At 59.8% G+C, this 26,334-nt stretch overlaps 2 protein-coding genes across 4 annotated transcripts in view; one reads left to right on the plus strand and one right to left on the minus strand.

Moving 5' to 3' along the window:
• The first annotated feature begins 5,988 nt into the window (after window positions 1–5,988).
• On the plus strand, window positions 5,989–10,245 carry SLC25A47 (solute carrier family 25 member 47). 2 transcript variants are annotated; one of them, XM_042944280.1, is made up of 5 exons: window positions 5,989–6,413; window positions 6,738–6,809; window positions 7,516–7,698; window positions 8,793–9,090; window positions 9,377–10,245. In XM_042944280.1, the coding sequence occupies exons 1-5, from the start codon at window positions 6,162–6,164 to the stop codon at window positions 9,655–9,657; spliced, it is 1,086 nt and encodes a 361-aa protein (XP_042800214.1). In that variant the 5' UTR covers window positions 5,989–6,161; the 3' UTR covers window positions 9,658–10,245. The 2 variants fall into 2 exon arrangements, with proteins under 2 accessions (XP_042800214.1, XP_042800213.1); XM_042944279.1 differs by having other exon boundaries at window positions 8,793–10,245.
• A 2,693-nt stretch (window positions 10,246–12,938) lies between these two features.
• Window positions 12,939–26,334, minus strand: part of WARS1 (tryptophanyl-tRNA synthetase 1) — a 31,557-nt gene continuing 18,161 nt past the window's right edge. For both annotated transcript variants that reach the window (XM_042944278.1, XM_042944277.1), the window contains exons 7-11: window positions 22,066–22,166; window positions 20,042–20,154; window positions 19,662–19,835; window positions 15,309–15,449; window positions 12,939–14,175 (exon numbers count right to left, since the gene is read on the minus strand). In XM_042944278.1, the coding sequence (XP_042800212.1) occupies window positions 14,014–14,175; window positions 15,309–15,449; window positions 19,662–19,835; window positions 20,042–20,154; window positions 22,066–22,166 (691 nt within the window). In that variant the 3' untranslated portion in view covers window positions 12,939–14,013. The remainder of the gene's footprint in view (window positions 14,176–15,308; window positions 15,450–19,661; window positions 19,836–20,041; window positions 20,155–22,065; window positions 22,167–26,334) is intronic.

Raw genomic sequence — 26,334 nt, forward strand, 5'->3', positions numbered from 1 at the left:
CCGGGAAGGGGGCCACACAGGCTTAGAGACCCCAGGCCCAGGGCCCTAACCCCTCGGGATGTCAGGAAGGGTAGGGTGTCCAGAAGGACTGGGTCTGGGGCTCATCTCACCCCACACCCCAGCCACACCCGGAGACCCCCTCCTTCCAAAGATGGGTGCATTCTTACCCACCGCCTGGGGCCGTGCGGTCTGCAGCAACCAGCTGGGTGTTACGTAGATCAAAGCACGGCAGGGCCCAGGCCCAGTGCGTAGACTCTCGTCTCCTGTCCCGTGTTATAGATGTAGAAAGCGTGGCTCGGGGGGTCCGTGGCTTGCTCTCGGTCACAGAGCGAGCTGGGTGAGAGCCTGGGCTCTCCTGGCCGTGGAGGCCCATTTTCTGGAAATGCCAAGGCTGGCAGTCTCTGGGGCCAGAAACCCCACTGCCTTTCCTCCACCTCTCCAAACCCTGCCCCAGTGGCAAAGTGTGTGAAAATTACGGATAGAGCAGGTGTCTTTGACACCTCTGAGTCCCCCTCTGAGTGTGCTCCCCCGAAAGGACAAAACCCCCCAAAGCAGGCTTATGGGAGGCCTTTCTGTTATAAACTGGAAACAAGCCAACGTGTATCACTGATGAATGAAGTCGGGGCGGTGATATTTAGAGTGCCTCGCTGCCTGCCAGGAGTGGCTGCAAGAACTTTACAGCCACTGACCCTTCGGTCCTCCCAAAGCTGTACAGCAGTAGGCAATAGAATTTCCACTTCACGGACGAGGACACTAGGCGGGCTAGGGGTTCAGCTGGGTCACACAGTGGGGACGGGCCGAGCCCAGGCAGCCTGGCTCACTCCTGCACCCCCCCCCCCCCCGTCGCCGCCCTGCACTGTACCCCTTGGCCACACCACGTGCACCCGTGGACGGGCACAGGAATGGAATTTGCAGGAACCGTGGTGACAAGCCGTCCCAGGCATGTTGATAAAGGACGGAAGCAAATCACAAAATGATAGTAAAAAAGAAAATGTTTGTGTTTGCCTGCATTTGATGGGAAAGGAGGGCCCACACCTCCACCTGGGGCTTTCACTCTGCTGCCTCTCTTCTGTCTGGAGGGCTTTAAAAAAAAAAAAATAACTTATTCCTTTTCTTGTGAAATGTAACAATGGATTTTGGAATGTGTCAAGCCCCTTGGCCAGAAAGTCCCTGTGCCTAGTGGGGCCAGTGCCAACCCCTTTCCCAGAGCTCTTTGCGGCCGCCCAGGCCTGGGTTGTTTGTGTGATGTGTGTCTCCTTCTAGAAGACCGGCTGAGCAGGGCTGCGCTCAGTGGGGCTCTGGTGTTGCTGGTGCTAATAATGGTAATGCTTGCCCGTTGAGATGAACGGCCCCAGAGGGTTCCCTTGGCCTGTGCCTTCTGCTATCCATGCTAGACTCAGAGCTGTAACACTACTGGCCCACGGTCACACATCTGAGAGGGCAGAGCCTGGAGCCAAACCCAGGCTGTGGGGGCCCAGCTTAAGCTCTCCCCAGACCGTGTAGGGCTCTCCCCAGCCAAGACCTCTGCCTGCCCAGCAACCCACTGGCCTGTCACCTCCTGTGTCAGCTCAAGCCAGTGTGGGCAGGTGACTCCACCTGCCTTGGGGCGGGGGGGGGGGGGGTCATTCATTTGTATTTTCAACTGTCAGTCCACTTACCCCTCACCCTTCCACCCCATCCATTCATCTTTCCATCTGTCCATCTGTCCTTCCACCTGTCCATTATTTAGTCCATCTGTCTGTCCATCCATCCACCCACCTATCTATCCACCCATCCACTCACCCCATCCATCCATCCACCCAGCCGCCCACCTATCCATCCATTCATCCATCCATCCATCCATCCACCCACTCACCCCATCCATCCATCCACCCACTCACCCCATCCATCCATTCACCCAGCCACCCAGCCACCCACCCATCCGTCCGTCCATCCATCCATCCATCCACCCACCCACGTGCCCACTCAGCCCATCCATCCATCCATCCATCACCCATCTATCACCCATCCACCCATCCATCCATCCATCCATCCACCCACCCGCCCACTCACCCCATCCACCCATCCGTCCATCCACCCATCCATCTATCCATCCACCCATCATCCATCACCCATCTATCACCCATCCACCCATCCATCCATCCATCCACCCATCCATCCATCCATCCACCCACCCACCCGCCCACTCACCCCATCCACCCATCCGTCCACCACCCATCCATCTATCCATCCATCCATCCTTTGATCTGCCCATCTGTATTTACAGCTGTCCATCCATCTACCCACCCACCCATCCATCCACTGACTTGTTTCCTCATGCATTTATTCACCCGGCCTCCCCAGGGTGCCTGTCCTCTGCTGGGTGCTGTGGGCTCAGAGACAAATCTGGCCCAGCCCTGCCTGCCAGAAGCTCACGGCTGGGTGGGGAACCTTTAGACCTGTCCCAAAGCAGCCCAAACAGTGAGGTGGCATGTTTTCTGTTTCTGCTGCAGAGAGGGTAAAGTTTGGGCATGTTTGCTCGGGAGACAAAGGGCAGGTGAAACTTGGCTGCAGCGACTGAGAAAACACCTTTGTCTTGTATGTCACCGTCTTGGGCGGCCCTTCCCAATGCTGCCCACCCCCACATACACACACCTTGTCCCCTCCCTACTCTGCCCCTGTCCTTGGCACTCCCTGCTGTTTGGCAGTTTCCTTACCTCTGGGTTGTCTGTTCCCTTCTCCCCAGAATGTAAGAGCCACAGGGCGGGGACTTTTGTCTGTGTGGTTATTGCTGTGGCCTCAGAACTGGGATTTGAATGCAAACAGCCTGGCCCCTAAGCAGACACTGAGCTGTGTCTCTCTAAAGGCCAGGATGGGTGGCAGGATTGACCTGGGACGGGCTGCATTCCGCCCTTTGCCCTCTGCCTTGGTAGCTGCCACCACCAACCCGTCCCCCCTTCACCCCGCAATAGCTGGGCAGGAGGGGATGTGGCCCCGTCACACCCAGCCTGTTCAAGGCTGGTCTGCATCTGCCCATCAGAAGACAAGAAGACAGGTAGACACAGTTCCTGACCTGAGGGCCACCTGGACCAGTCTGTCCGAACCCTGTGACATCACCACCTGCCCCTCTACCCGGGTCCTGCCAGCTTTCTGGTCAGCGGGACACTCACTTTGTGTGACCCTGGGCAAGTGCGTGGCCCCCTTGAAGCGCTGCCCTGTGGCTCATGTGGGAGCACATGCTGAGCCCCTGGGAGGGCCCGTGGGGTGACAGCCACGGGGGCAGAGCTCATGGGCCTCAGGGCCTGGCCCTCGGCATCCGAGAGGCGCTGGTATTTCCAGAGTGTTCCATCACATCCAGCCCTGCCACTTGCTTGGCCTTGGACAGATCTCCCTTCTGGGCCTCGATGGCTCCATCTGTACAATGGGGACCATCGGCCCTGCTTCCCTCCCGGGGCTGTGATGAGGATCGTGTGAGCTGGCAGAGGAGGAGTGCTTGGGAAACCGTAAAGAGGGGTACGCTGCTGGGGGGCGGTCACTGTTTTTATAATGGTTGCAAACGACCTCTTGTTGGAGTGGCTTCCCCTTCAGGAGCGCCCTGGCTTAGTTAGAGGCCGGGCAGCAGCCCAGTCCCTAGCAGTGGGTCCATCAGGGCTTGGTCCCCACTCAGTCGGTGCTGGGCGCTGGGGACCGCGTGGAGGCAGACCTGGCCGGGCCCGGGGGAGCAGGAGACGGATGTGGGTGCACAGGGACAGTGCGGGACCAGGGCAGTGAGAAGCGCGTGGGGCAGACGCTGGGCTGTGACCCGCCTTTGCTCCCGGAGCGGGGACAGCCCTGCAGCCCGCCTGTGCCCACCCCCACCCCCTCCTGCCAGCCGGAGCTGCGTGAGGACGGGGACCGGGTCTTATCAGCCTCAGCTCAGCCTCAGCTCCGGTGGTGTTTGTTGAACGAGTGAGGACGGGACTTGGAGGGCTCCTGGGCAGGAGCAATTCCAGGGGAGCTGGGGAGGCCCGAGGACACCATGAGGGGACAGGGTCAGCACAGCCCCATCCCTGGACCTCCTTGGAGGTGACAGGACGTGGCCTGGGGCCCAGCCCTGCAGGCAGCGTGGAAGTGAGCCTGCCACCTCCTGTGGCCTCTCCCATGTTTCCCTGACACCTGGGTCCTGAGGGCACTGGGACAAGGGTCCTTCGGGGGGTGGGGCGGGAGAGAGGCCAGCTCCCCGGCGCCTGGGTATGGGCATCGACCCGCATGGCCTCTGCCTTCGGGGCCACTGGTCAGCGGGCTCTTGTTTCCTGTCCCTCCCCCGGCCGCAGGTATTTAAGGTCCGCGAGGAGCCGACCCAGTTGCTCTTGGGGCCACCCCAGTGGTGGTGCGGACCGTTGGCAGGCAGGCAGACCCCAGGACCTTCCCCCCCCACACCACCACACTGTCCATGGATTTTGTCGCTGGAGCCATCGGAGGTAACGGGCAGGGACAGGGGTACCAGGAGGGGCTGCGACGTCCTGTGGCCTGAGAGCAGGCTTCCCACAGCAGTGGGGCTTGAGGGGCCCCCGGAAGGGGTCAGGGCCCGGCGTGGGCCGCAGGTGCCGGGGGGAGGTGTGGGGACAGGAGTCTGTTCTGGCCTGGCTGTCTCAGCCTGGGAGGCGGCCAGGCAGGTCTGGGGGTGGGGACACCTGGTGGGGGTGGGGGGGCAGGAGGTGGTCTCTCCCTGTGCCAGGGGGTCATCAGTGTGGGGAGGGATGGCTGAGCTGTGGGAAGGAACCAGAGGTCGGGGAGGAGTTTGAGGACAAACTGGCCCGGGTCTGGAAACTGGGGGTGGCGTGGAGGGGGAGAGGCCCCGCCAAGCCCTGGCCCCACCCGCTGGCAGGATGCATGTTGTTCCGGCCTTGCTGGGTTCCCAAACTATTTTCCTTTCTGGGGAAAGGGCTGGTTGCGAAAGACTAATCCCGAGAGATAACCGGCTTGTTAGGAGACAGGCTGGGAAGGAGCTTTCCCCCCAGCCGCTGGTCCTGCAAACTGTGAGGCTATTTTGGGTGAGGCACCCTTGGCCTTGGTCGTCTTGGGAAACAGCCGTGGGTGCTGGTCGATGCTGCTGGGAACGGTGTGGGCTGTTCTCCTCCCGTCAGGAGGGGACAGCAGTGCCAATCCAGGAAAGACTGGAGCCCTGACCTCACCAGCCACCTTTCTGAGGTCCTACCATGCGCCGGGCCTGAGGCCAGCTGCTTCCCTGGATGTTGGCCCTCTAAGGAGGAGGCTCAGAGAAGGGGCTTGACTTGCCCAAGATCACAAAGCCAGGAAGGGCTCCCGAGTCCTGTATTTTCCCTCCAGGCCAGATCAGACGAGGGCCTTGTGGAGGACAGACATGACGTGTGTGAAGCGGCAGCAAAACCACGTGACAGGGGCTCTGATCAACATGGTTTCCGGCACGAAGGCAGGCCAGATACAGGGGTCAGGGCGGGCCCCAGACGGGAGGTCATGCTGTGGCAGGGCTTTGATGGATGAGTAGGAGTTTGGTGAGGTCTAGCTGTGTGAGGGTCAAGGAGGGTAATTCTAATCAAGTCATTCAGTCAGTCCTTTGCTTCACTTGCTTTGTTCATTCACTCATTCATTCATTATTCATTCACTTTGTTCTTTCATTCACGCACATTTATTGAGTCCTGGGATGCCTAGTAAATAGGGCACAGCCCCCAGGTGCCTTATTGTCCTCAGATGCTCTCACCACCAGGCCACCCCTGGCCCCCAGGGTGTGTAACCCCAGGGGTCTGTGGCTCTCTGGCTTCTCCATGGTGGTTCTGGGGGCTTAGACATTGAGGTCTGCTGTCAAGAAGGGAGAAAGGAACAGGATAGTGGCACCTGGCCCTTTGCGGAGAGAGCACCCTGGTCTAGGAAGCCTCACGTCCCACTCTGTTCCATGCAGACTTGTGGTTCCAGGCGGTCCTTCACAGAGCCCTGGGGGACGTGGGCTTTCCCACCTGCCGGCCTTTGCTGGGTCCTTGCCTCTCCACACACACACCCTGCAGCCAAAGGCAGACAAACCCCTCACAGGCCTGAGGGCAAGAGCTGCCTGGCTGGGAGACGGGGCCCAGCCAGTGTCGGAGCAAAGGCTCTTCCAAAACGTGACGCCGGGGGCGAGGCCGTGGAGCGTCTCGGGCTTTCGGCACGAGGCACCCCTGGGCCAAGACATGGAAGGAGAAGTTGCTAGCAGCTTGGCAGAAGCGACCTTACCTTCCGGAGCCTCAGTTTCCTTCTCTGTGTCAACACCGATATCAACGTTGATGAGACACCGCGTGGACGAGAAGTGTGGGGCTGCTCTCAGCGGGAGCCGGTCAGGGTTCGCCCCCCTCCTCACCTGCTCCTGCCCCTCACCCGGTTCGTCTGGTTTCCTTCCAGGAGTCTGCGGTGTTGCTGTGGGCTACCCCCTGGACACGGTGAAGGTATGGCGACAGCCAGGCCCCCGCCGCCCACCCAAAGGCCCTTGGCTGGGATTAGGCTACCCTCCAAGTCTCCTGCTTCCATCCGTGGCCAGAAGAACTTTCTGGCATGCTAATCAGCCCTCCCCATGCCCCTCAGGACCACGTCAGCCCCTCGTCTCACCTGTGCCTTAGGTCTCCTGTCTCACATGGGGGCTCCTGGTCCCCGCCCTGCCCACATTCAGCACGGCTCTGACGATCAAGGGGTTGGCTCTTCCCCTCTCCCAGGCTTACTGGCCTTGTGCTAGGCCTGGAGCCACCTCTTCCTGAAGCCTGCTTCTCTCTCAGGTCAAGATCCAGACAGAGCCCAAGTACAGGGGCATCTGGCACTGCGTCTGGGACACGTATCGCCGAGAGCGGGTAGGCCTGGGGCCAGGGTAATGGGCAGGGGGACGTCGGGGCCTCAGACCCCCACCAGCCAGGGGATGCTGAACCCCATTCTGAGCTCTGTCACCTTCCAAATGGGGATGATTGTACCAACCTGCTGGGTTTCTGAGGACGAGAGTCAGGCGTCCAGCACACAGGAGGTGCTCAGAAGGAGGTCCTGCCTTCAGGAGAGGGTCCACGGGTGGCACCTGGGGCCTTTGAGGGTCAGGGAGGGACCCCGGAGTGTTTGCATTTCTGTCCCCTCCAGGCTGGGCATCCCTTGAAAGTGGCACCGGGTGGTCATTAGGTGTCCCCAGCGTCCAGCTCAGAGCCTGGTCCAGAGGAGGGACTCACGCGAACTTGGGGCTCGACGCTGGCCCGGGGGTGAACAAATGAAGCATGCCATCCCGCATCATCACCATCGTCACCGTCATCGAGTAGCTGCCCTAGCTCAGCCTAGCCCTCTGTCTCTTCAGTCCCTCACATAACCTCGAAAGTGGGGTATTACGATCCCCAGTTTACAGCTGGGGAAACCGAGGCCCTAGGCAGTAAGAGACTGGCCTGAGGTTCCCATGGCAAGGGAGGGCAGAGCAGGGGTGAGACCCAGTCCCGTTGGCCCAGGGCCCCTCTGGATGGCCCTCTTCCTGGCCGGGCCCCCAGCCTGATTTGGGCCCCCTGGTCCCGTCTGCCTGCCCTCCAGGTGTGGGGCTTCTACAGAGGCCTCTCGCTGCCCGTGTGCACCGTGTCCCTGGTCTCGTCCGTGTCTTTCGGCACCTACCGCCATTGCCTGGCACACATCTGCCGATTTCGGTATGGCAGCACGGACATCAAGCCCGCCAAGACCGACATCACGCTCTCGGGATTTGCCTCCGGCTTGGTCCGCGTGAGTGGTGGGGCGGGGGGTGGGGGGGCGGGGTGGTGGGGACAGGGGGCCTCGGGATTGCAGGGTCAGGAGAGCCCGAGCCGGCCGCCTGGAGGCCACCAAGCCCGGAAGATGGGGAAACTGAGGCTCGGTGAGGGCAGAGACGGGGCGAAGGCTGGGGGCTGTGGCTGAGGGCTCAGTGGATTCTCCTTAGGCGAGTGACCTTGGGCAAGCTAGGGGATCTCTCTGAGCTTCTGTCTCTTCGTCAGTAAGAGGCGTGGTGAAGAGCAAGTAAGGTTAGGAAGGGAAAGCCCCCAGCATGGAGTCTGACAGGTATGAGCGTCCAGAGGATGGCGGACGGTATTGTTAGTAATATTGTCATCAGTGATGTCCTGTTACTTACTAATGTCATTAAATGTCTACATTTAGTGTTATATTATTCTTACGTTAAATACCTACGTTAATTGCGTAATACGTAAAGGTCATTAACATATTAATTCTGTGATACCTGCACGAAACTGTCCCACATATTTACCCAACACCTACTGTGCGCTGAGCCCACTCTGTGCTAGCAGAGTTGTGTTGCTCAGGCACAAGCATTGACTCTGAACCCTGCTGCACCGTGACTGCTGGGCCAGCCGGAGGCTACTTTTTTTTTGGTTTTAATTATGATTATTATTACTTAGATGTTTACTTATTTTTGAGAGAGAGAGAACAGAGCACGAGCAGGGGAGGGGCAGAGAGAGACGGAGAGACAGGATCCGAAGCAGGCTCCGGGCTCCGAGCTGTCAGCACAGAGCCCGACCTGGGGCTCGAACCCACGAACTGCGAGCTCATGACCTGAGCCGAGGTCGAACGCTTAACCGATTGAGCCACCCAGGCGTGCCCCCCGCCTTTTAAAAAATGTTATTTATTTTATGTTAAATGTTTATTTATTTTTGAGAGAGAGAGAGAGAGACAGAGTGCAGCAGGGGAGGGGCAGAGAGAGAGGGAGCCAGCCGGAGGCTTCTGGAGGCCGGGCCCCCGATGCTGCTGTGGGCAACAGGAGGCTACCGGAGGCCAGGTCCAGGGGCGGAGCGGCGGGCACCCCCTTATCTCTGCCACTTCCGCTCCAGGTGTTCCTGACCTCGCCCACCGAGGTGGCCAAGGTCCGCCTGCAGACGCAGACGCAGCAGCGGCGCCCCTCAGCCACGCACCCCGCGTGTCCCGCGCCCCCCGCGAATTCGGGGCCTGGGCCCAAGTACCGAGGACCTCTGCACTGCCTGGCCACGGTGGCCCGTGAGGAGGGGCTGCGGGGCCTCTACAAGGGCAGCTCGGCCCTGCTCTTCCGGGACGGCCACTCCTTCGCCACCTACTTCCTGTCCTACGCCATCCTCTGCGAGCAGCTCACCCCCACGGGCCGCAGCCAGCCAGGTGAGGGGGGGGCCGGGGCCTGGGAGGTGGCAACTGAGGCCGGGAGAGGAGGCGTGGACGAGGTCGTGCCAAACGGGGCGCCGCGGTGCCTCCCAGGGTGGGGGCCGCGGCGCCCTCCAACCCAAGAGTCGGGCCAGACCCGCCGCGTGGCTTCGCGCGGGTCACGGTGGTGGGGGGGAGCCCCGGGCTGCGTTACGGCGGGGCCCCTGCGCGGGGGGCCCCGCTGGCCCTCCTCCGCGTCCCCGTCCGGTCGGCGGCCGGGGCACTGGCGGGTCTCTCCCTGCAGATGTGCTGGGCGTGCTGGTGGCCGGGGGCTGTGCCGGGGTCCTGGCCTGGGCCGTGGCCACGCCCATGGACGTGATCAAGTCGCGCCTGCAGGCGGACGGCCAGGGCCAGCGGCGCTACCGGGGCCTCCTGCACTGCGTGGTGAGCAGCGTTCGGGAGGAGGGGCCGCGGGTCCTCTTCAAGGGGCTGACGCTCAACTGCTGTCGTGCCTTCCCCGTCAACATGGTGGTCTTTGTCTCCTACGAAGCCGTGCTGGGGCTCACCCGCGGCCTGTCCACCTAGCTAGTCCCCGCGCCCCAGGGCCGGCCCGCCAGCGGCTTGCAGACGTCTCGTAGCTGGAGGTGGCGGAGGAGAGTGTGGGGGTCTGGGCCCCGTTGAGCCACCACCCGGTGGCCGGAGTCAGCCGTGCCTGGGGCTTTGCTCACCCAGCTACGGACCACGAGGAGGTTCAGGGGCCCCTCTGCCATCAGCCTGGGGCTGGCTTGAGGGTCTCGTGAGCCAGGGAGGAGTGAGCCTCTTGGAGGAGGACATCTGTCACGCGCAGTCGTTTGAACGTTTGGTGAGTTGGTCGTTCCAGCTTCCCCGGGGCCTCTCCCTGCCGCCCGTGTCTTCGGAGCACCCCTGCACCTCCGTCCACTCACCCAGTGTCCGCTGGCCACCGTCCCCGCGGGGCCCCCGCTCCGCTCTCCTCTGTTTGGTGAGCGCCTATGCACCCGCCCGCTTGCTCCCCTGCGCCGGGCTGCGCGGAGAGGGCACTGCCCGGACGGCCATGACCAGCTTGGTGCCAGACCCGCTCACACACCCTTGCTCTGCTGGCAGATCCCCGAGACTCCGCGGGGAGCCGTTGACAATAAAACGTTTTTGTTTGAATGTGCTCAGTGGTGCTGCTCCGCGGTCCGTGGGGCGGGTGACCGGCTCCTCCCCAGAGGCCAAGCCTCCACACTTGTGTGGCCGTCGTTCCCACTAGGCAGATGGGCACACTGAGGCCCAGCACGCTGGCTGGCTCCACTCCCTGCGCCTTTGGGGCACCGAGCCCTGCCACAGGGGGCCATTCAGCTTTCAGCCTGAGGCCTGACCCCCCACCCCCACCCCAAACCTACCTCTTTCCGGCCCCTCCGCTGCCGGGACATCTGGCTGTGAGCCACCTTTCCGTGGGGGTCTGGAGGACGGAGGGGTGGGTGTGTCCTGGGTGCGCCAGGTACCTGACACAGGTCACCACGCAGCCTGGCGGCAGGTGAGGAAACAGCTCCGAGAGGGAGGTGTGGGGGGACTCGCGCCTGCACTTTTGAAGCCCTCTTGTCGGCCCCGCGTGGCTTCCAGTAGTGAGTGGCCCTCAGGGCTGGGGCTGGCAGCTGGAGCCCTCTGGTGAAGCCAGCCAACACCTGCCTCGATGACACTCACTCACAGACACTGGCCTTGAGCGTGTGCTTGCCCCGAAAAGACCTCTCGTGTTCTGCTTCCGGGACACACGGGTGGCCCTCCCCTCCCAGCCCGCTCCTGTCACCCTGAGCCAAGTAGTTGCTTACATTGCGTTCTCTGCCGGGAACACGCTTCCCCCTCCTCTGCCCGGCTGACTCGGCACCCCCAGCACCACCTCCTTCGGGAAGCTCTCCCTGCCCGACCTGGGCTGCTTTTTAGGCCCCCACAGGACCCTGGCTCCTCGTTTGGTCTCTCATCCGCCCCCCACCCCCGACACCCCACTCCACCCGAGACTGTGAGCCGCCTGAGGGCAGCACATGTCTGATGTGGACTCCATCCAGCACAGGGCCGAGCACATAGTAGGTGCTCAGCGGGGGTGTGGAATGAGCGGATGATCCCGCAGCAGGTTCCTGGAAGTTCATCCAGCTTCAAGGTGCGGAGGCTGGTGCTCCAGCCAGGATCTAGGGAAACGGTGCCCCGAGCGAAAGATGATCTGTCAAAACCCGGGCCCTGTGTCCGCTTTTGGCGGGAAGACCACTAGAAGCACCCATTTATTTGCTTTGGCCTCGGAAGGACAGTCGTTGGCAGTGCTCCCGGCAGCCGGGGAGCGTGGGGACCCCCGGTCCCCGAGCAGCCGGCCCCGCCCGTGGCGGGGAAGTGGCTTTGCAGGAGGGCCTGGTCCGCGGTGGTCCTCAAGCTCTCTACAACCGCTAGGTGACATGGCCCTTCGGATCCGGCCCCGAATTTCAGAAATGGGGAAGAGAAGACGGGCCCAGCTGGATCTTACCCTAACCGTGGCCACCTCGACAAAGTCCAGACTGCACTGGAAGTTTCAAGTGGGAGGTGTGGGGTGGTCCCCCCGGGACCCCCACCGCCGGTGCTCACGGGAGAATCCAGGGCTCTGGGAAGGGCCACGGGCAGAACTCCCTGGGAGAGCTGCAGTCTGCTGGCGGGGAGCCCCCTTCTCGTTCTCGCTCTGACGTGCGCTCCGGAGTGTGTGTTCCCTAAAATATATATATATATATTTTAGCAAAATGTGGGTGCGGGAGGGGCAGTGGCCCTTAACAGCAGTGACCACTGGGTGAGTCACCTGACCTCTGACCCACGGTACTGCTCCCAAGAACCAAACGTGAGGTATGGCTGCTCCGGTTTTACAGGGGAGGGGGTGGGGGTCCCCAGAGGTCAGGAGGCCTGCCCGAGGTCCCACAGCCTAGGTGGGGAGGAGCTGGCCTGTGAGGGGCCACAGCCTGTCCTGTCTACGGCCTCCACACTCCTCCCCCAGTGCTCTGCCGCCTTGGCGACTTCACACGCGGCCCCTCGTTTTAGCCTCATGGCACACCTGTGACGTGGGTGCAAGGGGGTAACGAGAGGTCGTGTGGTTGCGGAGGGCCACACGGCCGTGCCCTCCTCTGTGGCGGCTCGCCCCACTGGCCGCAGCCGGCCGAGACGGGGCCGGGGACTCTGGCCAGCAGGAGTCGGGTCGGGTGGGGGGCGGGAAGGGAGACGGGTGAGGTCGTACCACATACCGGTACCAGGGTGGGACCCTCGGCGCCCTCGTTGGTGACACGGCCCCTCTGTGTGTGTGGAGACAGCAAATAAGGCCGGACGGGCCTGCCGAGTCGCAACTCAGCGTGTGGCCTCGGACAAGCCCCACTGCCCTCTCTTAGGCTGTTTCCCCACCTGATGGGGATGGGCGGGGGGAGGGCTCCAGGCTCCCATTCCGGCAGGGCCGGCCCAGCTTACAGCCCAGCTCCCGCTCCACCGGCACCGCCACTGCCCACCCCATGGCCGCTCCCTTGCCCGCGGGGTGAGGACAGCCACCGGCTGGGGCATCTCCGCTGCGTGACGGCCAGCACCGCCGCTCGCGGGGACACCGCCGTGGGACAGCCAGCACCAGGGTGGCCACCGAGGGCTAGAAACCAGGCAGACGGGCTACCTTCCGGCCGACTCCTGGGAGCCTGCATCCCAGCGCCAAGGGGATTTTCTGTCTGTGTCTCCGCCCCACGTCACCCCCTGGCGGGACCCCGGGACGCAAGGGCCACCCTCGGAGAGGCCTCCGCTGTTGGCGGCAGGCGCAGCACGGCCCTGGGCCTGACGCGGGCCTGCTTGCTCCTCGAACCCCAGACGCGGCACCGAGACACAGGCAGGACTGAAGCAAGTTTATTCACGCCAACGAGTGACATGAGGGAGTGGACCCTGTGCCTCCAGGAAGGACAGACACCTCAACCAAGGGCTTTCCCTGAGATAGGTCTTCCGCTTTTCCAAAACCATACAGGGCGCACGGTTCAACAGGCCTCCCGTGGACGCGCCGCCGAGGGCCGTGAGGGCGGCTGCACGCGGTCTAGCTACATCCACCTGCCCCAGGGCACTGCTCTGTGCAGAGAGACTTCCACGCCAGTCAAGTGTCAAAACAAAAGGATCTGCAAAGACAACAGACCCCTCAGCCCCGGGCACCGTCAGTGCGAAGCAGCCACCGGCTTTCAGCGTGGAGTGTCAGGGTTACTTGGTGGGGACGAAGTATTAGTACGCTCAGGGAAAAGCACGATTGCTGGAGTGTGGTGCATGCACGGTCTGGAGTGTGGTAAGTGAACTGGAGAGTCTTGCCCACAGAAGACTCAATTTAATAAGAACTGGCCAACCTGGGCCAATGAAGAGCAGCCTTCAAGCTGGGAGCCCTCTTAGCCAAACGGACAGCAAAGCTTTTGGCTGGCGATTCTTTTACATTTTGGGGGGCACAGGGGGAAATACATCTGTGCCCGTTAAACTTCCCACATAGACTTTTCGAAGCACGTCTCACTCTATGATCGGGACGTTCTGACTGCAGATGCGTATGCACGCTCCACATTCGTTCACAGAGCAGGTTCGGAGAGTAGGCTGGGAACCCGCAGGACGTTTTCAATGGCAGCTGTCCTGCAGACCCGACAGGGTGGCCAGTGGTCACTGAGCCAAAGGTCTCACCTCTGGGGGCTGCTCTGTGGGAGAGACTCCAGCTGGACTGTCCGACCATGAAATGTTAGCTGGCACCCAATCCCCAAGGGTTTTGCCGCAAGAGACAGAAAGGAGGGCATCACAGGAAGAAACAGTATGGATACACACACAGGGCTTACAGATTCCAGGCCAGGAATTACCGTGTGACAGAGCCTACGGATAGCGGTGATTCGATTGGGCTGGGATTACTGGTAAATTACATCTCTTTTATAAGCGTGTATAAAACGAATGTTACTGAAAGTCGTAGGACAGCTTCCGGGGAGTCATGAACTCTTTCACGATCTCGTCCGTGACCTCCTTGCGCCTGGCCTGGTGTTCGGCGATCAGGGGCTGCAGAACCTCTATGAGGATCTTCTTGAGCTCACCGGTGAGCATGGCTCCACTCGTGTAGTCCTGCCCGGAGGGAGACAGACCGCAGTGAGACACGGCTGCACGTGCCCGGCTCACCCACGCGGGGCCCGGTGCACGGGGGGCGCTCGGCAGAACAAGAACCTGCATCTTAAACTGCGCGATACGCCCCCCCCGACGAGTAGCCACGACCCGCCACTCGCCCCACCCGCCCTCCTTTCGGGGCGGCAGGACTCCAGGCCGAACAACGGCCGTTCCCTTCAGCTTTACCAGCTTGTCTAAATCTTTGCTGACTCTCTTTTCATTTAACTGTGAAAGAAGGACGTGCTCACTGAGCGAACTTGACACAAAGTACAAAGTAGCAGCAAAGGTGAAGGAAAATCCCCTGCAGAGCCAGCACCCAGCAGCCGAGAGCCACTGCCATCCTGGCGTGTTTCCTCCTAGATTCTTAACTTTAAGAATAGCTGATCTCACTGCATTTCCAGTCTGGTAACTGCGATCACTGTCATGGGCACGTTGTCCGTGTTACTGCAAACCCGTGCCTGCGTGATCCCCCGTCCTTCCCGGTCAGCATCCCTTTTGCTGTACAGTCTGCTGTGAACTTCCTGCTATTATCAGTGTTAAACATCCTTGTAAGGAGAGCTCTTTCTTATTCGGGACTACTTCCTTGCAAAAGATTCCAGGGCCTGGAAAACCTAAGACAAAGGCTACGGACATTCCCTGGGCTCTTTCTTCATGCTTCTCAGCAAACTGCTCGCGGAGAGGCCGTGCCGCGAACACCTGACTCACCCGCGTGGGCCTCGAAGCATCTGCAAACACCACAGCAACACAAACCTGCTAACTCGGTGGGGGCACTATTTTAACTCCGATGCCGTCTTGTGTGAACCTATCTAGACAGATTCCATAGTGTCCAGTAAGAGCAGACCTGTGTGTGTGGGAACCACACCACACTCAGTGCTTTCTCTTCCACGAACTACCCGTTATGAGGCTTCCTGCATGTGGTTAAAGCAGATGGACCTCCTCGGTTTTCATCTCGTCTCGGCTGAGCGCCTGTCCCCAACGCCCGGGCCCTAAGAGGCTCCGACCCCCGTAAGCTTGGCCGCCACCCCTCTCCCCTCCCCGCCACGGCCCCTATGACAGAGCCGGGGACCACTGGACCCTGTGGCCTGTGGTCCCACCTTCCTGATCTGCTCGAGCCTGTCATCGTCCTCGAGGAAGAAGGTCAGGTACATGAAGGACACGTCCACGTCACAGTTGCCTCCAAACTCCCTGTGCTCCTCGACGGTGTCTCTTCCTCCGGAAAATGCGTGTTTGTTGACCTGCACCAGTAAGAGCACAGAGATGCTGGTTGGTTTCGGCCGCCCCGCGTGCGGAAACTGGCTGCGAGCCGAGGGTGGTGGTCGGGCCAGTGACTGCCTTCTGCCCCATCAGGTCCCAGATGGAGGGAGGCTGGGGTTCACCGTCGGGAGGAGGAGCCCCACGAACTGTCCCTCCCCGTCCATCAAGCCCGGGTATGTGCCAGCGGGGCTGACTGGAGAGGCGTGGGGGTGGGGATTAGCTCTGGTCCCCCCGACCCCAAGAGACAGAACAGAGCTGGGAAAGCCAAAGCACCGCCTGCACTGGAGCGGGGAGGGGTGGCCTACAGTTCTCCGGTGATGGGCAGCCACCAGCCACCTTCAGAGTGAAAGAGACCACCACGGAAGGGCGGCTGCTGCCTTCACCGCGTGGAAGAGAGAGTGGGAGCCACAAGAATGGGGCTAGTCAGAGAGAGCAGAGCCCACAAGAAGCACAGAGGCAGACAGCGCCTGCGGCAGCCCCACCTAAAGATACGCAGTTTCAGGAACTGAAGAAAGACTCGGAAACGAACAGAAGTGGTTTTTTGGAATCGCTGAAGATAATCTTGGGAGAAATCAGGGCCAAGAGACGAGAGAAGAAAAGTTAAAGAGGACAAATTTTCCTCAACCTTCTTTCCACAAACATTTGAAACCTGCTATGTACAAATGTCACCCTGTTTTTTTTTTTTTAAGGTTTATTTATTTTTGAGAGAGAGAGAGGGAGTGAGAGTGAGTGAGCGTGAGCAGGGGAGGGGCAGAAAGAGAGGGAGACACAGAAGTGGAAGCAGATTCCAGGCTCCAGCTGTCAGTGCAGAGCTCGAGGCAGGGCTCGAACTCACGGGCCGCGAGATCATGACCTGAGCCAAAGTCAGACGCTTAACCAACTGAGCCACCCAGGTGGCCTGTCACCCTATTTTTCTTTGATGGGGAAAAGGGGGGCAGCGCTGACAGTTTCTATGTTGAGATGTTTACCCCTTCTCCCCAGGACCGCAGGGCAGATTACTGACTGGACGCCACGAACAAGCAGCAGCGGGGACACCAGGGGCAGAGGCTCTTCCGGCACCAGGGAGTCAGGGACACCCACTCCCGCTGGTGGTGGCCGCTAAGCGGCTGCTCTGGGAGAGCGGGACCTGCCCTGTGCCCTGCGCAAGGGGCAACTGGTAAGGGGTAGATGCTGGCGGGGGGGTTGCGGGGAGGAAAAATGAAGACAAGTGCGGGTTCAGCTTTCCTCTTTTTCATAAAAAAGACCAAGTTATAAAACAAAATCAGTGTAAGCAAACTACAAAAGCTATTGAAGACACAAAATAAGCAGAAAGAGCACACGGTAGTGGGTTCTCCTGAGGTCTGGTGCCCTCGGGTAGGTGCTGGGAGTCTCATGGGGTCACGGGTCGTGGGGCAGCCCCTGCCTGCACGGACATCTTCCTGTGTTCAGACTCCTGGGCCACGCCGGGCCACTGCTGGGCCTTAGGGAAGACACTCGAGTGCCAGGACGTAAGTCTTGGGGACAGCATTGGCCAGGTTCCACGGGGTGGTTTTAAAGGTGACAGTTCCCAGTCCTTGTCTGAGAGGAAGAGGAGGAAAGGCGTGTTTGCCGCATGTTTTAGGAGATGCACGGGGAACACCCGCCTCCTGTGTGCTACTCCTCCCCGGGCAGGGACTCGTCCAATGATGGCACACAGGCGTGCCTTCGTCATCACGTTAGTTAACCCCGACAACCCAATGACCTCGGTACTTTATGGATGATAATGAGGTGCCGTGTCAAGGACCTGCGGTATGTGGCAGTGAACGGCAGAGCCGGGCTGACCCTCCCCAGGACACCAGACCTCTGAGAGTGGCTTAAGTTTGCCTGCTGTGGGCCTGGCCAGTCCTCAGCACCACTGGGGCCTTGCTCATGGGAAGCCAGCAGGAAAACGGGTTTGTGTTAGGGTGGAGAGCAGCCTTGGTTGTGGCGACCAGAATGCAGCTGTCAGGATCCAAAATGACAGAAGCAGGTGAGACGTACCAAAACCATGCGATTTTTGCTACAAGAGGAACCTCACTAGTAAGGACGTCTGAGTTGAAGGATGGGGGAACTTGACTCAACCACCGAGCTCTGACAGCCAGTGAACTCTGGCTGCTACGATCCTACGGGAGAGGGGAGCTGGCCTGCAGGAGCCCCAGGCACAGGGCAGAGGAGGGCCACTGAATGTCCGCCCCAGAGCCAGAGGCCAGTCTGGGAGTATGCACTAAACGGGTCTTGTTAGCAGAAATCACAAGCGGGGGTGGGGGGGGGGGGGGTGGGGGGTGGCCAGGCTGGCAAACTGTATTACAGACACTCATCCCGAAGAGGGGCTTCCACACCCCAAGGCCACCTGCAGGAAGGAGGGTCTGAGTCGTTGGGCTCTGGTGGAACCCTGCAGCAGCCTGGGGAAGGCCTGTTTTGGCCTGTACTACAAAGGAGTCGTCCAACCATTCAGTTTCTGAACTAAATCCTTAAATTCAGGCAGCACGTGTATGATCGATCTCACGTAAGCCTGGTCTCAAGGCTATGAAATCGGTACGGCTGCTTCCACTTCCCAAATGACTCCCCTGGACGGCGAGGTCACTCGCCAAGTGGCAGGGCCCAGAAAACCTGGGGTTCCTGACTCTAGGTTATGGGAGGGGCCCATGCACTGGGGGAGCTGGGCACCGGTGCCGACCCCACCACTCCCCAGCTGTGTGGACAGAAGAAGCGGCCTGGCCCCTGAGTCTTGATTTCCTTGCCTACAAAATGGTCACGGCCTCCCTGGGTGGTTGTCAGGACTGAGATCACAGATGTCAACACGTGGCGGGTGGTGCCGTAGCCGAACCGCCGCGTCCCCAGCTCGTCTACTGCGGTTATTCTCAGGAGGGCTGGAGCACATGCTCCCACCCTGGCTCGTGTGGAGCTTCGGACTCGGGAGTGGAAGGTGGGCTTGGGGACTGAGAACGAGGGCTAGCCTGCCCTGTCTGCCCCACAGGCCGCTCACAACCCTGGTGGCCTCTGCAGCTGTGTGCTTTCTGACCCCATGCTCACTGCCCATCCAGCCCTCAGGGTCCTTGATGGTCCCCAAGTTAATGAAAAATGCCCCAGACCCATAAATGACTTCTTTAAAACAACTCAAAACCAAACAAGATGACTTCTCCTCTGGAGAAAAGAGGAGCCTCCCTTCCTCCCCTGCACTCCATGCTCTGGAACTTCCAGCCAGTAGTGAAAGCAGACAAAAAACCCCTGAGTACATCAGCTTCCAACAGAGGGGGGCAGGATTGACGGCACCCATTTCCTGGAAGAGGGTTTTGACATTAAGGGTTTCCCCGTTGTCAACTAGAACCCGCTAGGGACCCCACGAGGGTCAGGGCGGGCAGTGACTCAGAGGGTTGCGTTACGTGCCTCAAATAGTTTTGGTCACTCCCGCTGTAATCTTCCAACCTGCAAACACTCACTGGATTCCAAATAAAACATTCACTGCTTTGTGGGACAAGAGGGGATTATACCCGTACAGGCATTTCAGCACTGGGGAACAGAAGCAGGGCCCTGGAAAATACAGAAACTCCTAACTCTGGTTTCTTTGGTGCGTCAACACCAAACACTTAATGAGCGCCTGCTGCGCGCCGGGCCGGACACAACTGTCCTGAAGGGCACCCACCCACGTCGGGTCTCCGTGAGAATGTGCGGCCCCTGCACCCCACCCTGGTCGTGGCCGCTCACAGGCCAGGCCAGGCGGCACTCTGATGGTTTCTGAGGTGGAAGCCTGGTCAAGCCGGTCATCCCTCTGGCCTTCATCCCTCTCGTTCCTCTAAGAGGAAGTCACCACTACCTCCCAGTGAGAAACAGAAACAGAAAACGTAAGGCACCTGGTCCGTTCCTGGAACATGGCTGCTGTGCAGAAACGCACTAACGCGTTTCCTATTGTTTGCTTACTTTAAAGAAAACCGCTCGGGCACGGTGCTGGTGGGCAAGTGGAAAAGAGAAAAGGAAGAAAAATCCCCACTTCTGCCTAAACAGAACGACGCACACAAAACAAATTCAGCTGATGTCCGGGGATGGGGACAGGCTGCCGCGCGCTTGCAGGCAGCAGTTGTGGACCCCCGAACCCAGGACGCCGAAGGACAGTCCCGCCACCGTGTGCGTGCCTGTGTGTCTCTCGGGCGCGGTCTGCTGTGTGCACGGGCTGCCCCTGCACCCTGGGCAGTGCTCACCTTGGTCTTGATCTGCTTGGCGGTGTCTGTGAGGAAGATGGAAGAGTTGGGGTCGCTGGCGCTCATCTTGGTCTGGGCCCCTTGGAGGGCGGGGAAGAAGGTCGAGTGCAGCAGGGCTGGTTTGGGGTAGCCGATCCTGGGAGCGACGTCTCTTGTCATCCTGAAGTAAGGATCCTGCGGGGCGAGAGGGGCCTCTGAGGACAGTGGGCAGAGAGGGGCTGGCCGTCAGCCCGTGAGCAGCACCCTCGTGGCCTCCAGGGACGCTCCCGAGCTCCCAGTTAGCTAGCAGAATCGCCCCCCACCCGACACCTCCTAAAACCTCCTTTCCCGTCAAAGGGTGCAGCGCCCCAGACCAAGAACGCCTTGCTCTGCCTGCTGACCTGGTCGATGGCACACGGGATGAGGCACTGGACGTCTGTCTTGTCTCTGAAGATCTGAGGGAATGAGTTGCTGAAGGAAGGAGCGGCCTGGATGGCAGGAAAGCTGATCTTTCCTGAAAGTGCCAACAAAATATTTTTACACAGGACGCCAACTCCTGTTCTGGTTCATTCTCCCAGCGAAAGGGATGAACCCGATGGGCTTCATCCCCTTTAGAGAAGCGAGAGTCATTTCAGAGAATCTGAAAGCACAGAACAGTGGGGAGAAGAAACAACTCTACGGTCTCCGCTTGCGTCTCTTTCCGTCTGTTTCCTCCAATTCCCTCTGCGACTGCTATCTAGTTTCCCCTTACCGCTTTTCCTACTTGGTGACGTTTGCCCATGTTGTTAAATACGTTTTGTCCCGCAACCGTGTCCTGCAGTGTGTGGCCACCCACTACCCACGGGTGTTCCTCATCTCCAGTCGTTACAAATTATGATACCCTGGAACCTAAAACTGTTTTCTTATCTTTTGGGTGTTGCTGTTAACACTGCTACTGCTACTTGCTTAGACCCACAAAAGTGGTCAAGGGGCGACGACCTTTGTACGACCCTGACAAGTGGGGCGGGGCCACTGACCTTCGTACGACCCTGAAAGTGGGGCGGGGCCACACTGACCTTCGTATGACCCTGAAAGTGGGGCAGGGCCCACCCACGCCAGCTGTGCTATGTGGGTTTCCTCAGGCACTGCAGGATGAGTTCTGGGGCGCTGCTTCTCTTCTCCCCCTGAAAGTCCTGCCTCTGTGATGCTCTCTCCTAGCAGACACCCCATTTTTGGGGTCCCATTATTCTTGAGGGACCAGGTAGATGGCTGCCCCCACCAGCAGCGCCCCATTAAAACACAGAGCGGTGGTGGCCATTCTCCACATGTGGGTGCTGGGCTCTGCTCAGGGCCTTCCCCGGGCACATCTCTGCTCACAGCTCTATGAGAAGGTGCCACGTGGCCTCCATTCTATAGTCGTGGACACTCAGGCTCAGACTGTTTACACAGCTTGCCAAAGCAAATACACAGCAAGCAGTTGGCCGGGCCAGGATTCAAACCCAGGCGTCTGGAAGCAAAGTGTGCGCAGCTATTCGTACGTCTACTGTCTCCTTTCTTGTCCAGGGCGGCCTTCTCTGCGACATCTTCCCAACGGATGCTGGGATTCCGAGGATAAAAACCCTTTCAAAAGCACAGGATTTATGCCCCAATTGTCAGGATTGAGTCTGACTGAAACATCAAAGAAAAGGCTCATGTGAAAAGCCTCCCGGTGAGGACTCTCCAAGGCGTTTCTCTCTGCACGTGTCCCTGAGGGTCCCTCGCCAACAGGGCCCTGGGACGTGCTCCCTCCCAGCAGGGCAAACTCCCGCGTGGCACCTGCAGGCACATCCTGGCATGCTGCCCAGGCCTGGAGCCGCGCCCCCAAAACACAGTAGGGGAGGGGGTCGGGCGACCCACCACGAGCCTCAGGGATCGAGTCCTAGCTTCGGGAGCTAAGAGTCTAGGAGAGAAGGCTGATGCATCTGAAAGGCATGGAGATAGGTGGAAAGGGACAGAGCGTATGTACAGGGGCCCGAGCCACAGAAAGAGAGCGAGGGTGGCCAGGGTGGGCTCCACAGGGCCTCTGGTCAAACCTGTCCTCTTACGGGGGAAACTGAGGCTCCCGGGCATCAGAGCAGGTCGTCCTGCAGCCCCTGGGTCTCCGCCAGAGGTGTCCCACACTGGCTGGGACCCCACGAGTGGGCAGAGGAGCTCCAGTCATCCCTACCCTCTTCTTTCTTCTAAACCTCCAGGGGATGACAGATGGTCTCCTGAAGTTCTGCTCCACGCAGCCCAGAAACGGGGCCGAAGGCACCACAAAGCTCTTCAGCCTCCCGAGGGGACCTGCCCGGGAGCTCACTATGTGGAGGCTAGCGGCAAACGTCACCAGCTGAGAGAGCTCCGCCCCGGGGCAGACACCCGTGGTTCACGCCAGCCCGCAGGGCCGCAGGCAGCAGCGACCCCTTACCGATGCTGTCACTGTCAGTGAAGCCGAAGATGCCTTTCACTTGGTTGAAGGTGACGTGCTTCTGAATCTTCACCACGTTCTTGTAGAAGCCTGGACTCGTCCTGCAAGGACAATCAGAATCAAACCTCAGGTTTACAGGGTGGCCTGCCCCCGAGGCCAAAGCAGAGGCCGGTGAAACCTGAGTGCACGCGTGTGGGCTGAGGACACAGAGTGGGCAGGGAGGCTCCCAGAAGGCACTTGTAGGCGAAGGTACCCGTGGCGGGCAAAGTAGAGTGGCCGGGGGAGGGTGGAAACCAGCATGAAACCAACACAAGACAAGCACATGAGGCAAGAGCACACCGACGCAGGCCGACTCGGGCTGACACCGAGTATCTCAACTCAGCCGGGTGGGTGGTCAAGCTACCGCAGAGCTTCAAGTCTGGGAGCCCCAAGACTTGAGCCCCAAGGGAGCTTTTCTGTTGACACACGCTGTTTGGTTGTGTGTGTGTGTGTGTGTGTGTGTGTGTAGGGTATCTGCAACTTGTTGCCCGACAGTGTTGGACAGAAACCACCACGTCCAGCCCCCAATGCCCCTTCCACTGCAGGGCGGCCGTGCTGTCTGGGCAGGAAGACCCCATGCTCAGCAACAAGGCTGGGCCCACAGTGGCTGATTCAAGCAATTGGATTCTCTCTTCTGGACACTGAGGGATGTGGATATGAGGCCTGGATCTGTGGCAGCCATTCTGCTACCAGAGGAACCTAAGGCTGAGGATGAAGCTGACACAGGGAGGGGCAGAACCCAGAGTGACTTCTTGCACAGCATCTCCAGTATACTCAGCAGCCCTGGTCTCCAGCCCTACCATGTGTCAGGCACCTCAGGACAGAAAGGGAAACGGGGACAGCTAGTGTTTACTAGGTGCTTGCATCCTGTGGCAGAAGCCGTGCTATGTTCCAACTCTCTTTTAAGATAGTAGCTCTACCTCCCCTTACAGGCAGACGGAGGCTCCGAGAGGTTGAGGGTCACGTCACAGACCCTGTGAGTACAGGAGCTGGGACCCAAACGCAGGCTCGTCTGGCCGCAAAGCCTCTGCTTTCCTCACCACATCGCACAGCTTCTGAAAGAGTTTAAGACTAGCTCCTGGATGGAAGGTTGCCGACGGTCTCCGGGCAGGCAGGGAGGGGAGTGTCAGAAAGGCAGGGGCACCGGCAGGGAGGGTACAAAGGGGAAGGCCAGCACACCAGAGTTTGCTCCGAGTTGAGCAGAGCCCCGCTCGGGAGGAGGTGGCAGCTTTCACTCAGCAGCCCGCGAATTTCGGCCCCAGGGCACCGGCCGGGGAGCAGAGCTACAGAGGAGACACTAGGAACCTGGCGACATGCAAAGTGCCCCCCGACCCCCGCGGGTCGCCCACTCAGAGCAGAGCGCAGCCGCCGCCTGGAAAGACGCCTGCTCTGTGGTCCTGCTGAGACAGGAGCTCCCTCGTGCTGGAGAGAGTCCTGGGGGGGGGCGGGGTGCGGCCTCACGCTGCTTACACCCGGGGAGGACAAGCCGCTGTGTGGCGCCCGGGGGCGAGGGCCACAGCAAGACTCTGCCTTGGGTGGAGGCAACCACGAAAGCTAACCAGCAGGGCCAATCTGCCCGTGGCATTGCCGCGAGCTGCACGAGAGGGCCCCCAGCCCCGAGAGGAGCGGAGTCTACAGCAGCCCCACGGCGACAGCGCTCCGGGCCGGCGGTGTCTGAGCAGCGTTCTGAGTAAGATAACCTTGCCGTTTCTTAGCAGATGGCCAGTGCTTGGGCCATGCGGGCCGCAGGATGAGCGGGGGCCGCCCCGTGAGCACCGCAGCCTCCCCGGAAGGGACCTCGGCTCCCCAGGCGCACCCGGGGCCCACGCGGCGTGATGCCGGGCCGCGCGCCGAGGCCTCGCCCCTGCTGCCAAGGAGCAGATCTGGCCGCGTCTCCTACGTGAGGGCCGAACACCTCGCTCCCCTCGGGACGGCACCTGCCCTGCACACTCACACGGTTTAAAGAACAGTTCCCAGGTTACCTCACACGGGCCATCAGTGACAGGGTTTTAGAACCGAACGGGATTTTAGGTCGTACATTTACGAAGCGCTCACCACATACTGCTCAAAGGCCGCTTTGCGTGTAGCACCTCACTAAGTCCTCATGAAACTGCAGCAGGGGCGCCATGACCTCCCGACTTTTGTCCTTCGTTTGTCCTCACAGCCCTCATTATCACCTGGTTTGGCATCTGTTAAACTGCCGACTCTCGCCGTTTGCAGATAACCCGACACAGCTGCTGGATAAGTGTCCCGTGGGCAGCTGTATCCCCTGCGTAAGCCTGGCACGTCGCAGATGCTCAGGGAACACGTGAGCGAGCGAGCCGGGCAAGCAGGCAGACGGCAGGTGACTCAGCTGCCCGGCACACGGTAAACGGTGGTCAGGATGGGAACCCGGGCAGGGCACACGGAAGGACCCTCCCCTGGGCTGCCCGTCACTTGTGCTAAACCCCCGACTTACAGGAGGCTCAGAGAACATACGGACTCGCCCCAAGGAACCACACCAACCAGGAGCGGAGCTGGGTCTGGAACACCAGCTCGCAGATCCCCGGTGCAGTATCTTTCGTCCCTCGTGGCTCCTGGCAGGAAGGCCTCTCTGGGCCCACGCACAGGGCCAGAAACGTGTGTGGGGACAGGGTGTCCGGGGCCAGCCTGCCTGCCGTGGACTTCTCTCCCCACGGGGCCCTGGCTGCTTCGCTCCCACCCAGAGAGGGGCTGGAGGCTGGCTTTGCTGTAGTTTCAGCTCCTAAAGACCAGGAAGGAGCTTTTTTCAATCAAAGATCTGGATTCTGAGTTAAGTCTCAAGAAAAAAAAGTAAAATGCTCAACTGTTTAAAAGGAACTGCTGAAAACAGGATTTAGCTTTTAAAACTTCTCTCTTGACTTTAGGTTCAACAAAAGAGGTCTTTCGGAGAAGAGGCAGCACAGAACCATTGATTTACATGTTATCCGGGTTTTCATCACTCCTGCATGTTCACGGAAGAAGAGGAAGTTCCTGCCGAGCAAAGCCACAGGACACACAAGTGCAGTTACCAGAGACAGGCTGGAAAAGTTGCCCCAGACCCCACGTTCTCTCAGAATGTGCCGAGAGCCGGGGGGTGGGGGGCTGTGCGGTGGCCTTTCACGGGCACTATTCAAAAGTCCACCCCCCATCATGTGCCCACCCTCTCAGTCATCTTCGTGGGCTTGCAAGGGGCGTTTGCTTCTGCCTCACCGGCATCTCCGGGCAGCGAGGCAGGGACTGTGTTTGGCCCACTGCCGTGTTCTCAGGACCGAGGAGGGCGCCTGCCACAGAAGGCACCCCGTGTCTACTGTACTGACTAAGCGGAACAGGGCCACCCCTCGCTGCGTCCCAGATGTGGCTGAGTGGAGCCCGGGGTGCTGGGGGGTGAAGGGGGCGCATGTGACTCAGGCTGTAGGAGGGACAGCTCCCGGGAAAAGGGAGCTTGACGGCGTGTTTGGAGGTGGCGCAGGGAGAGGAGAAGTCAGAACACACTCAAAGGTGGGGCGGTGGAACCACGGGGTGTGCCATCTGGCCGGACGTGGCAGTGACGCCGGAGAGGAGCACCGGCCAACCCACCGAGGACACCACACCACAATGCCTGTATGCCCAGAGATGCGATTTTAAAAATCTCAAGGTAAAATTAAAAAATTACTAATTCATTTACTAGTTGGTAGAAAGGCCAGACTTCTTATCAAGGCAACTATGTCTCTCTGTGGATATAAAGCCACCATTCAGATTTCAGTCCTTATAAAAAGGGACATTCTGGGGAAACGGTATGGAGCGTGTTCCTCTGCACTGAGTGCGGACGCAGCCCGTCCCGTGTTTTCACCACATCCTGTCTTGGCCTGGTAATGAGCCCTCGTATGATGGGGGCCACCCTCCTTAGGTTCCGTGGGGATTGCCTGTGCCTTGCGGGGAGAGCTGTGTCTCAGGTGCTCAGGATGTATTTGCTGAGCCGAACAGCATGTTCTTGGGACACTTGACAAAGCCTTACTTTTCTAACATAGTTCTTCGTAGTCATTTGGGATGAAACAGACCTCAGAAGTTTCAATTCAGGGATTTTCCAAATGCAGGATTTTGGCCTACTGAGTGGTCAACTTAAAGAACTGGCCCGTGAACGGACTGTGTGCCAGCGAGTCCTTCTCTGTGAGGAGAAAAGTATGCCAAGAAAGAGAAAGGCGCTAACCCGGCAAACTGACGGACGGTCCTCGGAGAGAAACTACAATTCTG

This window comes from Panthera leo, chromosome B3 (assembly GCF_018350215.1).
Source record: "Panthera leo isolate Ple1 chromosome B3, P.leo_Ple1_pat1.1, whole genome shotgun sequence".
NCBI lineage: Eukaryota > Metazoa > Chordata > Mammalia > Carnivora > Felidae > Panthera > Panthera leo.